Raw genomic sequence first — 15,356 nt, forward strand, 5'->3', positions numbered from 1 at the left:
AGTATTCATGTACACAGTTAAAATCCAGTGCAACCGCTGGCCTTCATATGGTCACTAAGTTAAAACAAAATGACAAAGTCAATGTAATTCCACTTTTTAGGTTTCACTTTGGAACATAAAATTATCTGCACACCAAAATGGTACAGCACCACTTCAAACCAACTAGATTTCCACCTAAAAAGTTTTGGACTTTATGGAAAAATGTCAAAAAGGAAGTCATTAGAAAGTGCTCTGGTTGGCTAAGACCAAAACACAACTTTTTTACTGAGTTATAAAACACTGTTTGGGGGGTAATTGCACATGCCCATTGAACACACATGGTAAAACATGGTGTTGGCTAGAGCATGCTGTGGGAATTACCTCTTGGAAACAGATCAGAGTGGATGGGAATATTTGTAGAGCTAAAAAAAGGGACATCCTGAAAAAAAAAACAAAATCCTGGGAACTGGGACATAACGGGAAATCAAGCGCAAACATCCAGTCAGAATTACAAAAGAATGGCTTAGATCAAAGCCTGTTCAGGAACGCCCTAGTCAAAGTACAGACCTAAATCCAAGTGAAAATTTTTGGCAAGTCTTGAAAATTGCCAATCTGACTGAGGTTTAGCCACTGAACACAAACTCTTAACTCCTTATTCATCCGACCTGCTAGAGATGTGCAGGTCGGATGAATAAAACTGAAACAAATGTAAAGTCCATGTATGTAAGTTACAGTTATGTCCTCCTTTCTGTTGTTAATCAGATAAAAGCCACAGAAAAATACTTTGTGTACTTTTGCACTGTAACAAAATGGCACTCAACTTGAGTCGTTCTGAGACGAAGTCCATTTTTTTTTTACCGTTTTCTAAGAAACAGTGAAAAGGAAAAGTGGAAGAACATTTCCTTGACGTAAAACATAAGAAATCTCAAAGATGACAAAAATTTGCCATGTTTAGTTAAGAACACAAAGCGACGCTCCACTCATTATCAACTTGTTTTCTTTTTGCGCAAGTTTGTAATAATAGACGTGAAGCAAAGCAAGACTAGCAGGTTGTTTCCACTTTTTAAAGCTAAGCTTACAGACTAGTGAGAGTTACATGATATTTACCATGGCATTATCATCGCCATTATTATTATTTTAAACTGCAGAAGACGGAGATGCTAGTTGTTTGGTGATGTAAAATAGAAGTACCAATACATGTACCAACCCTCCAACTGTAGAAGGAATGAAACATTGTTTAAGAGGTGAGAAATGTCACTTTGTTCCCAAACAATGCAAAGGCAAACCACAGTTTCAGTTTGTTTTTGTAGTAATTTAAGCAACAGTTAGCTTCGGTTTCTGTGCTTTATCTCTGAAATGACACACCACTCCTTAATAGAGGGCTGTCTGCATGTGTACTTTGTTTGCATTGTCTTGCTGCTGGAGTTTGTCTTAGAAACTAGAAACACGTCGAACGCTGCCTGACTTCTGTCTATGATTTGTACACACATATGTTACCTAATTGAGGCTGTCAGGGCTACAACAAGCACTTGTTCCTCGGTGGAGACTGATGGTGGCAACAATAAAAAAAAAGACAGGTACGGAGTCCTAACATATGGACTGATATTTCTAAAGAGCAGCACAAAGCTTACACGTTTTCAGGATTGTAATATTTAAAAGAAAAACTTCTCTTGGCATTGAAAAATGCAGTTTAAAGACACAATTGTACTCTATGAATTCAAAATTCAAAGCTGGAATAAAAATGACAGCAGTCAGAGCTCCAAGTTTTTCACAAACACCGACTTCAAAATCCAACATGACTTCAGTGTCTCCACCCTTTGATTTTTTTCAGATCCACCTGTTCAATTGCTTGATGACACAAATAGCCAATCAGCCATTCACATAGCAGGAACTCAATAAAGATGAGCACAGCTGAGTGATAAAAACGACAAAGAAAGGTAATTTAAGTGACGTTAGGTTTAGTTTATTTGATGTGAATCACAGAGGCACACACATAATAGCTGTTACAGTCAATTTACAATCCAACTACAAAATTTAAAACACAGTAAAGTAAAAAAATTAATTCATAAGTGTATTAATCAAAAAGCTTACACATTCCTATCCTTCTGTGTCCATTAAACAATTTCCACTCTTTGTAGCTTTAATATAAGAAAAATTAACAGAAAAGAGAAGAAAAAAACACAAAAAACTTAAAGATTAAGAAGTAATCATGGAGGTTTCAACCATATTTCCAATATTCAAGTCAAGTATTTTAGTAACTGTTAATCTAATGGGGCTTTCATGCAACTACCTCTCACATTTACAATGTTTACATTCACATTTACAACAGCTAGCTTAAAAATGGCTTTGATAGGATAACCAGACTGGTTTGAGATATTTTGCATATTAGAATGAATATTCTCTATTCAAGCTTTTGGGTTGTGCTGCAATAATAATAATAATAATAATAATAATAATAATAATACAGGGGAAGCATCTCTCCTAATCTTATCTGTAACTTCAGGCAGTAAATGGTTCACTCTGGTTATGTATGCTTTTATAAATATAGTCCTTATTTAACAGGCGTGGGAATGTCTCAAGGGTTTGTAATTGCTGCTGCTTGCATGTTAAAGATGGGTTGCATTTAACTGGCCTCTGGGCTCAGGATGAAACCTGATAGGGAGATGAGTCCCAACAGCTGCTTTCTATAAGAAACAGATCATCATAGTGGTGGTGATACTGTGAGATTCAGTTGAGATGTACTGTCTGTTTCTGCATTGTTTTCTACTTTTTAGCTGAATTTAGCAAAATGCTGGAGTTGGTTTAATGATGAGCAGCTGATTCTGATTGCCTCAGTAAAATGTCTAATATATGTTACAGCAAATGATTTAGACGTTTGGTGTGTTCAGCTCTGAGTGTTTCTGCTTTGATCCAATAGAGACAGCAGGTCTTAAAAACAAGCCTACAGGTTAGGTGTTGTGTTGCATGTCTTTCTGCAGACTCCTGTCGATTGTGGTCAAACTGACAGTCCAAAGAAAGTGCTGGGGATCCAAAAGGAATGGCTGTAAACACAACACAGACGTCAAATGCCAACATTCCTTCCCAAAATGGCTCTAACTGCAGAGCAAACCTTCTGTACAATGCAGAGGCAATACTTTTACGCTTGAAAAAGTGTTTCTTTTGTAGGTTACATGCTGCTTTTTTATTTTACGGCCATTGGATGAAGCAGCCGGAAACTGTGTTTGTTTTCCTCTGCCTGAAGCAGAACTGAGAAAAAAAAAAAACATTGAGCAATGCCGCCATCGTTTCTGTGGAACGTCTCGAGGCCTCAGGCGTGTTTTATTCTCTGCGTAGCCAGTGAGCACATTCACGTCACCCCACTAAAACGTTCAACTTTGATCCGAACGCCTCAGATGCTGCTGGATCTGCTGCCTTAAACCCTTTTTCTCGCTAACATTTATGTTTTATAGCTTCTCTGCATTCTCTGCAGGTCCTTATCTCCTGTCCACCCCCAACTCTTATCCCTTTCTCCGGGCAATGCAGAGTTTCTGGGAGTGGCTGCAGCCTCCTTTCTGGGGGCAATAGGAACGAGGAGGAGGCAGTTGAGCCTCTCTGGTGTAGCTCAAATAAAGTGACGACAACGACGAGGCCTGCACTTTCTCCTCAGCTCTGTAGATCAACAGGTCATTCAAACATGCTCACACAACTCGCATTACAACACATTAATGTAACCATTTTCACCCTAAATTCCAGTTAATGCTGTTTAACCCTTTCATGCATAGTGGTCTCTACAGTGGACAGCTGTCTAAAAGCCATCTTCTTGTGCTTCTTGTGGATTTTTATGTTATAAATGCTCACAGACCATTGAAGTGGACACTAATGTGTCATAAAATACAAGATCAACTACTGGCCTTCAGCTGCAAATGCAAGAAATTATTTTTGTTAAATCCAATATGGCCGACAGACAGAAAAGCGTGCCAAGCGACCTGGTCCTTCCTTCTACTATAGACGACTCTTGCAGGTAAAATAATATTGTGACTTCAGATAACCCCTAAAGAACAATACTGCTGATGTATTTTTCAAATAACTTTGTATTTGGAGAAAATTACAATTGATCACCATTGTATTACTGAAATGGATCTTGTTTTTCTCTTAAAGCTAGAAGTAAATTGGTGGCTGCAACATTCCTGCCACTCCTGGATTACGGCGATGTTTTAAAGATGAATGCTTCGACCAAATGCCTTCAGTCATTAGATACTGTTTATCATTGTGTTTGTAGGTTTGTAACCGGTAGCAGAGTCTCACACATCATTGTGAGTTGTATGCAAAAGCTGAATGTCGTCCTTCAAGCGTACGGAGAAACAATCACCTGATGATCTTGATTTATAAATCTCTACTCGGCTTGGCTCCAGCAGACTTAAACTCTCTTTTACATAGATCTGTTACTTCTCATTCTTTAACAACATTTTTCTTTTGCATGTTCCACGTTTCCGAACTGAAAAAGGGAAGCAAGAGTTTAGTGTGATGCTCCTTCAGCCTGGAATCAGCTCCAGTCTGATTCAAGATGTCAGAACTGGTTTCACTGGACTTATTTCGAGAGATTCTTAAAAACGGGCAACGAGATTCTTTTAAAGAGTGTCACTGTTTTTAAATTGTCTCATACTGTTTTACACTTTTGCATATGTATTAATTAATTTTATTTTGTAACCAGGTTGCTGTGTGCTGCAGACTTCTGCCCAGGTCCCTCTTGAAAATGAGATCTGGATCTCAACAGGGTTTACCTGGTTAAATAAAGGGGGAAAAAAATACAATATTTTTTAAAATATTTTTTTTCCCTACCTTTCTTTTTATGCCTTCAGAAAATAAAAAAATTGGAAAACAAAATCCTGACACAAAGGATCATAATTCATGCATGAAAGGGTTAAAATGGCCCATTACATAACTGTATTGTTTGGATTGTTAGTTTTATTGTTTTCTCCACTGGTTGATCAATGAGACATCAATAAAAATTAGTTAATTTGAAAATATGACTACAGTGTCCAGTTTAGTGATTATAAGAAGTTCTTATTGTACCTTTTAAAAGATATCGTCCACCCTCACAGTATATTATTTCTGGGTTCATTATTGTCTACAAGGTGTTACCATAAAATGATTTAGAGGATTTCCAATAGTCTCTTCAGTATTTACTACCTGAAAATAAAATAAATTTAACTTTGAGAGAAAACAAAAACGTATTATAAACTACTACAATATTTACAAAAATATTTTTACAGTGAAAGTTTTACTCCAGCAAGTGTATGAAAAGTTTAGTTTTTAAAAACAGATTTAAAACCTATTTAAGAAGCAAATATATATTTTACATGAATTAAATGTAGAAAAGAGCTGACATCAGACTTTTTTTTTCCCCATATGGCTCGCTGGTCCCTCTGATAAAATGGATGATTATTATGATGTTAACAAGAACTATGAATCATTTCAAAGCTTTTTACAGACATAATGTGACTTTTTTCTGTACAGTTCGACTGATGTGGGTTTTAAACTCTTGTCCTGATTCTTGCCTTTATACAGTAACTTGATCCTTTTCAGGATCTTTGCAGATTTTGGCTTCAGCTCAGGAATGCAGAAGAGCAAACAGGAAGGAAATCCTGCAAGAGCAACTGCACTTTTAATTAGTCTTTATAATAAATGCTGCTAAATGTTAACTTCTAAATTCTGGAACTGAATAAAAAGATGATTTAATTGTCTATTAGCTTAAGGGTGTGTACATATGAGCAAGCAGGTTATTTCCACTCTTATTTTTACATGTCTTTCTTTTGAATAATGCTTGATATGTGTCATTAGGGGTGGAAAAGGTTAGCGTCTGCTTCACTTAAACCTGCTGCTTTATATTTATATAAACTGTAGCTGCAAATCTCACCTTACTTTAACAAATGGGAGATATGATAGGTTATCTGCTCCATACGCTTGTGCCATTGCAGTAAGTTAATCTTCAAAACAATGCTTGTATTGTTTCTCTTACGTTTCCATGGATATAGAGTAACATTTGTGGTGTGATATTTCACAATAAAAGCCTCACGGTTCTGCTGATGTTTATCACGGACGAGGAGCTGATGACAGGAGTGATGTCTGGCTCCAGACCCGCATGTTGTGCATGTGCATGAGGCCTCCTAAATGTTACTATTTGAAGAAACTGTCAATCTTGTGATTTCTGTTTTTCCAAAGCCATGCGAAGAATAAACAGTTCAAGGACTGTAGGAATTTATTATCGGCAGCATAAAAGAAAGGAAAGGTTGCTGTAGACGTGACAGGTCTTTACCGGAACAGGTGCAGATTTATTGGTATGAAGCAGAGTTACCCAGTTGGAGGAATAAGAGAACGCTACGTGCCTTGGGCTAATTTTGTTGTCTTAAACCTCCAAAACAAATTCCTTCATGACAAAACAAGGAGTCAGTTCAAATGGAAAGACAACACTAGAGTAAGAGATGCCAAGATATGCTTGGTGTGTAGGAGTGAACACAGAAAATCAGCCATACATAAAAGAATTTAAAAAAAATCTTTTATTTCCTTTTGTCTTTTTTTTTTTTTGTCTTGTGTGTGTAAGAATACGAGTAAGTGTTTAATTTTGACCCATTGTTTAACAGTTGCAAGGGAACGGGCAGGTGGGAAAAGAGGGTGACAGGAAGAGTAAGTGGGATATAGGAGGGTGAGGAAGGAGGAGACAATGGTTTGGAAAAAATAAAGGCGATGAGAGCGAAGACGTCTCAGCAGCAGTCGTGCGTGGAGCCGATGCCGACGTCTGTTTGTGTGCAGCCGAGCGCGGCGGAAAATGCACGCAAACTGCCACGCAGCTTAGCACCGAATTTCCTAGGCCTTAGTCAAACAGGCTGATGGTCATCCATTTTTACCTCACCTGCCATTCTCACACATCAGATTTGACCTAAAATCTCTGGTGTGTTGTTGATTTTAGAGATGATTTAAGGATTTGTTAATTCAGCTTTGATGACATTGAGGTCAAGAGTTTGGTCAGATAATGTCTTCCTCTGCCGTCAGTAAAGTTAATAAAACTTATCGTAACTAGTTTGCTGTTTGTTCCCTGAAAATAAATTTGATGAACTCAACTTCAACTATTTAGAAAGGACACTATGAAACCAACTTTTGCAGCTTAAAGTTACAATTAAATATTTTTTAAGTGCATTTGTTTTTAACTTTTTATTCGTTTCAGTCTAAACTGTTCTGTGCATTTGCTGTTTAGCTTTCAGAAATGAGTTCTTTGCTCCTGGCTCATCGGGAGTGATTGTTATCAAGCTGAAGGTGCCGTTTCTCGCCCACTCTTTTAACCGAAAGGCACAGTGGTGATTTTAATGATTTTGGATGCCAGCCAAAATTCTGCTTGTAACTTAAATAAAGCACCAGGAAGTTCTGACAGCAAGCATCACGTGATGTGCTGTTAACTTAAAGCAGGTGATTCTGTTACAGTGAAGGATCAAAGCTTTTAAATGTGGTGATAGTTTTATTTCGCTTGAAAAGACGAGCTGTTCTCATGAAAGCAGAAAACGGAGCGGGGTAGTGGAGAAAACTCTCAGACTTCGCCGTGTAACTGATCCCAGCCAGGAACATGTTTGGAAAACTTCAAGCTGTAGCCTGTTTCAAGTTTAAAGATATAAAACTAGCAGAATGCTAACTGAGCTCAAGGACAAACCACTCCTAGCACTACAAGCTAATAACAGGACACTGAATTATTTTTTTTAGTATTTTCTTCTGATTGCTGCAACTTTGCCTTCTGAACTTTTTTCTTTAATTTGGTAAAATTCCAGTTTAATTTTTCAACTTGGAACTTGAAAGTTTTTGGCTTCTAACTAAAACCTGAATGTACAATTAAACCACATCCTTAAGCTTCATGTACAAAACTGGCCACTTTATTAGGTACACAATTTAATGGCATATTAAACAAATAGCCAATGCATTTATGTATCAAGGACTCTCTGTGCCGACGTTCAACGTGAGCATTAAGATAGTAAATAGTTACTGAATGTGGTTAATGCATTTCAATCAGCTGCAAATCCATGATGTTAAATATGGACCAAATCTCTGAGGCATTCTGCAGACACCATGCTCAATCTATGCAGGAATAATTAAGAACCACAGCTTTAGAATGGAAATTATGTCAAAACACCCACTGTGACCTCATACTTCTAAAATTTTTAATACAAGACATTGACCCTGAAATATAAGTATTTGTTTGACTTGGAGAAAATTGGAAAGCAAATCCTTTGCAGGATGGACCTTTATACAGATATAGTTATTTTCATATATGTTGTAACAAAAGGACTAAATGCACCTTTTGGTATCATCACACAGAAAAACGGGGACCAACCAGGTGCAGGTAACGCTTTGCTGCACACATTTGGTAAATGATTCCTACCGTACACTCAGAGGACACCTGGTGGGCTGGTGTTAGTGGTATTACCAGGATCTTCCAGGATTTATGTTGTGGTTCCACACAAAAGAGACATAAAGATGGGCGGTGGAAAATTAAACCCAGATTAGGCAGCATTTCACAGCAAAAATGTGAAAATGTGTTCAGCAAAAACAAAGACACCTTTTGCCAAAAGCAGAGTAATAATAATCAAGATGAACCACTTATGTCTTGTTGAAAGGTATGTACCACAGAACAATGATTGCACATTTCTTCCTTTCTCTTTCTCTCCCAACGCAAAGATACTTTTTACTCCTCATTTATTTGTTTAACGAGTCAGGGTGGGCGTGTGTGAGTGTGGTTAGGATATCGAAGTGCTGCCACACCAAATTCCCTCGGGTGTTGGGGCTCCCACGCAGTCATGTTAAAGCCGAGAGTTATGACAAATTAAATGTCGGCAAAGTTTGATTTGCTGACAACCAGGAATGCGGGACAAAGCTTTCCAGCTTGGGTACAGTTTGAGTTTTTGTTGCACAGTCATTGTGAAACTGAACAGCACTTGTCTTTCTTTGTACGCATCTCTACCCCCATCTCAATCCATTCATACTTTCACACAAATCAGTAGATGTGATCTGTCCGTGCATTTGTGAATAAATAAGACTTGTTCTAGTTCTAGAGTCTGCAGTGTCTTACACCCCCATTTTGTCCACCATTTTGTCCAGTTACAAGAACAAACTTGCATTGAAGACTAAGCCTTAGCACGTTAAAAATGTTGGATTTTTGACGTCTTTCTTCTTAATACTGATCCATTAAGGTCATATTTGTGGGTTGGATTGTAAATGTGCATCGTTTGAATCCTGAAATATTGTTTTAAAACCTAACCCAACTTTAAACTCCACTGACCTGTCTGCTACTTGGTCTTCATGATGCTGTTTGTTCACGAAAGAGCAGAGAAAATGGAGTTATACTGAGATTAAATTACACAGAGATGGATATTATTGACCAGTTATGTGACTTCTGAAGGCAGTTGGATAAGAGTTATCAGAATTAAGTAGTAATTATTCTTCCACTTCCCAACTATCTCACAAAATCTCAAAAAATTATTGAAGTTTATGGCTGCAATGTGACAAAATGTGACAAAGTTCAAAGGATGGGAACAGTTTTCTGCTTACAACTCCCCGCTATAGTATTTGCTTTTATTCTGGTTTTACTCTCTCTCTATATATATATTTTTTATTTTTGGGAAAAATAATTTTCCTTACTGGGATCAATAAAGTAATCTTGAGTCTCGAATAACTCAGGATTAAATTTAAAAGAGAATGTTTTACTGTGCACTAAATATTGTTTGTAACATTAAAAAGCTTCCTCTTTCATTCCAACTATGTGAATATAAAACCAAGGTGTCGCATTCACTGTAATTGTAGGCTGAACTCAATAATCTAAGCATAGACCTGCTTGTTTCATCAGTAAAATGGATTAAATGGTGGTTTTAATTACTATCTTCACCTCAGTCAGGATGGTTTGGAATAGAATTTAAGAAACAACAAAAAATAGGTTAACTTAGAAAAACAACCTTTTTTTTTCTTTTTTTTTCTGAGGAATTACAGAAAAAAATCAAAGACACCAAAACCAGAGTAGAGGTGAAAAATGATACTTAAAAACTATTAACATGTTAAAGCCAGGCTCCTTCCCTTTGTCTCTTTCTCAGTCGTTATCAAACCTTTCACACTTGATTGATCCCTAAACTCTACGTTTCTAATTCACCTAATGAGATGCAAGAACCTCCCACCACCTGAGATTGTTATGCAAAATAACCTACTAGCCGCAGTGCTCTCATGTGCAAGCATGCAGCTTCCCCCCTCCACCTGTCCTATCAGACACCTGTTGCAGAGCTCTCAGCCAATCAGATGAGAGAAGCAGACTCTGTTCTGGCATGACATAAAACTGGGCCTCATTCAGAGGAAATCACTACAGTTGACTAATCTGTCTGATCTTCTCTGCCAGACTGACACGGAGAGAGGAGTTCATACATACAGTGAATATCTAAAGGAGCCTGTTCAGACTAACTGGTACAGGAGAGATGACCAAAGAGACTGAGTGAGTTTTCTTTTTTAAATACTTTGATTAAAGTGTTAATTTAAAAAAACTGTACTTGTAAGTAGAAGTATAGTAGTGCTGTAAATGGTTTGTGTATAATTTCCTTTATTTTATTTATTTTATTTTTTATTAATTTTTTTTTGCAATGGGACCCCCATGTGAAAATCCCTGCTGCTTTTTAGCTGGGATTTCTACAGGGAAAATTGATACGGACAAGTTGAATTAAAAGCGCAGAGGCTGACACACACTTTCTGGATCCGAGGCTGCAGTGGGTCTGTTTCAGCTTGTGTTGTTGCTAACCTAGGGGCCAAGGAGCACAAAGGGATTGTGGGAAATGAGAATCTCCTCTGGAGGTGTTGGAGCGCAATGACAGCATGCGATGCATTGAGTTACACGGCGGTGAAACGTTAGAAAGGAGCCCACCTTATCTGAAATCAAGGCCTGGTTTCTGGGTGAAATGTAGAATAAGTCTAAGCGGGAACGCTTATTTTGTCTGTTGCATCTCTGAGCATTTGGAGGAGTTTTTAACCCAAGTTGGGGAGAAATTGAAGTTAAAAAGTCCAGTTTCCAAACGTGGAATTTAGTTGGGAGTCACAACATACATGGGATTTCTTCTCCCTGTGCTCTGACTCAGACGTAGCTGTGAATAACTGTGGTCTTGTGTCTGTCAGCACATTTTATTAACTGTTTATCCAGGCTAAACTGCTGCTGTTTGTTCATTAGTGGCTCCAGACTCTCACTAAAGAAGGGGAGGGCAGGGGGCTTATCCTGGCAGGATGCCTGTTTACAATCCAATGTCACTGTGAGTCTTTCTAAACAAGTCATGTCCTCACGATCCCAGCCTTTAGTTATTTTACAACAGAGATGGAAAAGCAGAGCTAGCCTCTTGGTTATAGATGCTGGCTTCTTTTTAACTGAAAATACATCGGATTGCATTTGTGCAAATAAGGAGGTTTATACAGGATTTAAGCATGTGGTTTCTGCCCTGTTCACACTTGAAACCACAAAGCGCTACACCTGTGTATGTGCGTGCTTGTTTATGTGTTGTTGAATCCTTTTGACGCGGCGGCTCCTCAGGGTTCTTACTCAGCTCTGTGGTTTTGCAATCGAAACCCTCCATGCTACAGGGCAAGTATGTACAGTGCTCCAAGGCTCAGGAACCTCTGCAGCTCGTCTCCCTCTCACTACGGCTCTGTCAAAACCTCTCACACCAAGAAAATGCATGTCTTTTTATGCCGTTTTGTCCAAATAAATCAATCTAAACTCTGTGGTTCCTGCTGCAGGACTCTGGGACTGGTCTTTCAGAGCGAGAACTTCAGCTATAACCATTGTACAAACTACGTAATGGACTCCTGGCCCTACCTGGACACCCCCAACCCGGAGCAGAAGATTAGAATGCACCCTGGAGAAACCATGACAGCCTTATCAATGCTTCAGGAACAGTGCAGGGTACAAAATGTTACATTTTCACACCTTAATGAATTCATTTCTTGCTTATTTTGATGTTTTTATTTAATGCTTTTGAATTTTGTTCTTTTCCACAACCAGAAAGAGCAGAAAGCTGCTGCCTTCAACCGCAACATCTGCAAGCCAACAGACAGGTGAACTGAATCTTACAGAATTCCCAAATTTCCCCCCAGAATTCCCTAGAAGTCCATAATTAAATCATAAAAAAAAATAAAAATACATTGACCGTGAGAAACTTGAGAAACAGATGTTCTTCGTGTCACGTTCAGAAATTTAATCCGTGTTTTTATTCCCTTCTCACTTGATGAAACTTATGACGGTCATAATTCATAAAGGAAAAATGGCATGGCTTTAGGAGGTCATAAACTCCTGAGTGGGTAATCCCGTAGCCAAACAGAGCGGGAGGGATTATTGTCTCCATTCACAGACGCTTTCTCCATCATCGTCTCCCTTTCTGACAGTTTCACAACAGGTTGCTGCTGCTCCTTGTTCCTCCTAAGGTGGCTGAGAAAAGGCCGCTGCCGGGGTGCAGTGTTGTCCCCTCAAACGCTTTCAATGGAGAAATGCAAACACAGGGCCGGGGAAAGAAGGCCCGGATTAAGAAACAAATAGTTCCCACCCACACGCAAAGCCTGCTGTTCTGCAGGCAGCTTTTGGCGCTTTAGCTGCTGCACGCGTCGCCATCTTCAGTCGCATTCAGTGGTGCTTTTTGATGTGGGAGATGTGGCTCTCCACCCAGGGCTTTATGCTAACAGAGGGTGGCAAAAGTTCAAGGTTTCTATAGATTATTTGTGTTTCCAGCTGAGTGGAAGTGCAACCCTTCCAAGTTAATTAAAAAAAAATATGGACCACTGTTGGCTAACAGTGCTGAAGTTTATATTTTGCACAAAATTTTAAATTTATTTGGCAGAGATAGAGCCCAATAATTAACATTTCTGTTAAAAAAAGGCTATTTTTCATCTGTTGCCCTGGACTATGAGTAAATTATCTGGCTGAAAACACTCAGGTTATACAAAACAAGGTTAAAATGACGAAGCTAGACAAATATTAAACATTAAATACAAAACGAAAGACAATACAACAGAATTATTGTAAAAAATTATTCATATAATCCTTCATCAAGATGGCAAACCACAAGTTGTCACATGGTAAATTAAAGAGATACATTTAATTATATTTAGTTAAGTTGAGAATAGATTATTCTCTAATGAAAACCAATTTATGAAACTTAAATTTATTGATAAAAAAAATTAATTCTGTTTTTTTATACTAAATTGTGAAAAACATTCCCATTTGGACAAAACTGGATCAAGTTATTGTGCTATTTGTAAAACCTTTACTGTGTGAAAACAAAAACAATGAGTTAAAATCCCTTCTCATTTCTTTGACCCCTGTATTTTGTATTATGTTTATATATATTCACATGTTTAGCTCACATATCCGTTGTTGCTGGATTCTCTGTTGAACGTTTGCTTCTTTCTGACCTGGCAGGACTCTGACCGTCAACGACCCGGTCCTGAAGATCCTGTCTGAGATCGTTCCCGCCTCCCACCCTCAGGAGGTCCTGGGACTGAAGCCCATCTCCTCCCAGCCCATCATTTCCGCTCCCGGCTCCTCGGACACGTACGCCACCCTGAGCAGCGTCGTCGCCGACACGTACGACAAGCAGGAGCTCAGCAACATCTTCGACCTGATGCAGAAGTGGCCGGACAACACTGCGTTCGCTGACCCCAGCGCTGAGGTCAGCCCGCTGCCGTTGTCTAAAAGATGAATCTTTGTTGTACGTTTAAGTGTTTTTACTAACATATCTGCGTGGCGTGGGGTTCAGACTCTTCCCTATAGCGACCCGTTTCCTGAAAGCCACCCCAGCCCCGTCTACTCGGGCTCGTACGCCAGCTCCTCTCCGGAGAGGCCCAGGAACGACTTCCAGTTCGCTCTCGGATCTCCTGCTGCGTTGCCTCACAAGTCCAGCGAGTTGCCGATGGTTTACCTGAACAAAGGCCAGTTCTACCCCATCACTCTGCAGGGAGTCGACAGCAGTGCCTGCCTCACTGCCACCAAAGTCAAGGTGAGTGAGTCATTGTATTAAAAAAATCTCCTCAAAGTTTTGCTTAGTTTTACGTAAAGACATTAGGAACTCCTGTGGTATTTTTTTCCCTAAGGGTTTGAGGAGCAGGTATTACTCTTATTTTATTTCTGTGTCGCAAAACCAGCCCTTCCCAAATGTTTGTCCCTCCCTGGAAGCCAGCTCTGTCGGTGACTAATGCCCTGCTGACAGCCTGCGGACAGGGCTTGTGCCATACAATTTGTTTCTATGGCAGTTAAATGGGGCTAGAGTGGAGGACAGCTCAGCTCGGCTGTGTTAATAAAAAGACAGAACAAGGAGGGGAGAAGGTGTGGTGTTCTCACTGCTCTTTTGTTTGTCAGAAAAATCAGAGGAGAAAAGAAGGATTTCCCGTCATGAATGAAACGTATTGTTGTTCAGTAAAAACAGAGATGCTCATTTGAGAAATGTGGCCTACTCACTGACCTTTCTGTTTTCTCCTCTCCAGACGGTGGTGATGGCTGTGTTTGAGAACGACAAGAGCCCAGAAATGCAGCTCCGCTTCTGGAACCACTGGCACGCGCGCCAGCCAACTGTCAAGCAGAGGGTTATTGACATCGGTATGTTTTTTTTAACACACGCCAAAACACGAACGTGTGATCAGTCCGAGCATGTTTCTGGTTTCTGAACTTTCTCCTCAAAAACAAGCAACAACAACCAAAATAAAAACGTAAAGTTATAAATCATTTTCACATTTTTGAGTCAGAAATTGACTTTCTTTCCCTGTTGAAAAAATAAGTGGCAAAGAGAACGTGTGCAAATTCTGTGACAATTATGCACTTTGACCTATAGGAGGAGCTATTTATACTTTCTTTACTTCTTTGCTAGCGGTTTTTCTTTCTTTTTCATATCGTCACCTAAAATAAAAGTAATTTTTAAAAAATGTTTTATTTTTTGCCTAATTCATCATTTGGCAAAAAGTGACTCAGGCCTTTATTTTAGGAAGGTGACGATATGTGAAATAAAACTGCTAGCAAAGAAAAATAGTGTAAAGTGTGCCGCCTATTGGTAAGTCCTTTTTTTTGGCCAAAGTGTTTTTTCATCTTTTGGAAATAAAAATGAAGAGATTTATGACACACAAAAACAGGAAAGCGCGATGAGTCCCTGCATGTTTTTGGTTTCTGAAACTTCTCCTCAAAAAGAAGCAACAAGCAAAAATGAACTTTTTCCTGCTGAAAACTTATGTAACACAAAGAAAGTGTGCAAATTCTGTGACCACTGTGTGCTGTAACATTTAGGGGGAGCTACTTACACTTTATTTTATGTATTGTCACCTTCATAAAACAATATTCTAAGACACTTTCTCTTTGCTTA

At 38.9% G+C, this 15,356-nt stretch overlaps 1 protein-coding gene across 2 annotated transcripts in view; it reads left to right on the plus strand.

The window, feature by feature from the left end:
- Positions 1-15,356, plus strand: part of grhl3 (grainyhead-like transcription factor 3) — a 33,229-nt gene that overhangs the window by 11,524 nt on the left and 6,349 nt on the right. Inside the window, exons 3-8 of one of the 2 annotated variants that reach the window (XM_007561092.2) lie at positions 10,379-10,471; positions 11,755-11,920; positions 12,020-12,072; positions 13,430-13,679; positions 13,767-14,006; positions 14,491-14,602. In XM_007561092.2, coding sequence (XP_007561154.1) covers positions 10,455-10,471; positions 11,755-11,920; positions 12,020-12,072; positions 13,430-13,679; positions 13,767-14,006; positions 14,491-14,602 — 838 coding nt within the window. In that variant the 5' untranslated portion in view covers positions 10,379-10,454. Of the gene's footprint in view, positions 1-10,328; positions 10,472-11,754; positions 11,921-12,019; positions 12,073-13,429; positions 13,680-13,766; positions 14,007-14,490; positions 14,603-15,356 lie in introns of those variants that run through there. The other variant, XM_007561091.2, reaches the window with a different exon arrangement.

The sequence above is a fragment of the Poecilia formosa genome, unplaced genomic scaffold (assembly GCF_000485575.1).
Source record: "Poecilia formosa unplaced genomic scaffold, Poecilia_formosa-5.1.2 Scaffold123, whole genome shotgun sequence".
Taxonomy (NCBI): domain Eukaryota; kingdom Metazoa; phylum Chordata; class Actinopteri; order Cyprinodontiformes; family Poeciliidae; genus Poecilia; species Poecilia formosa.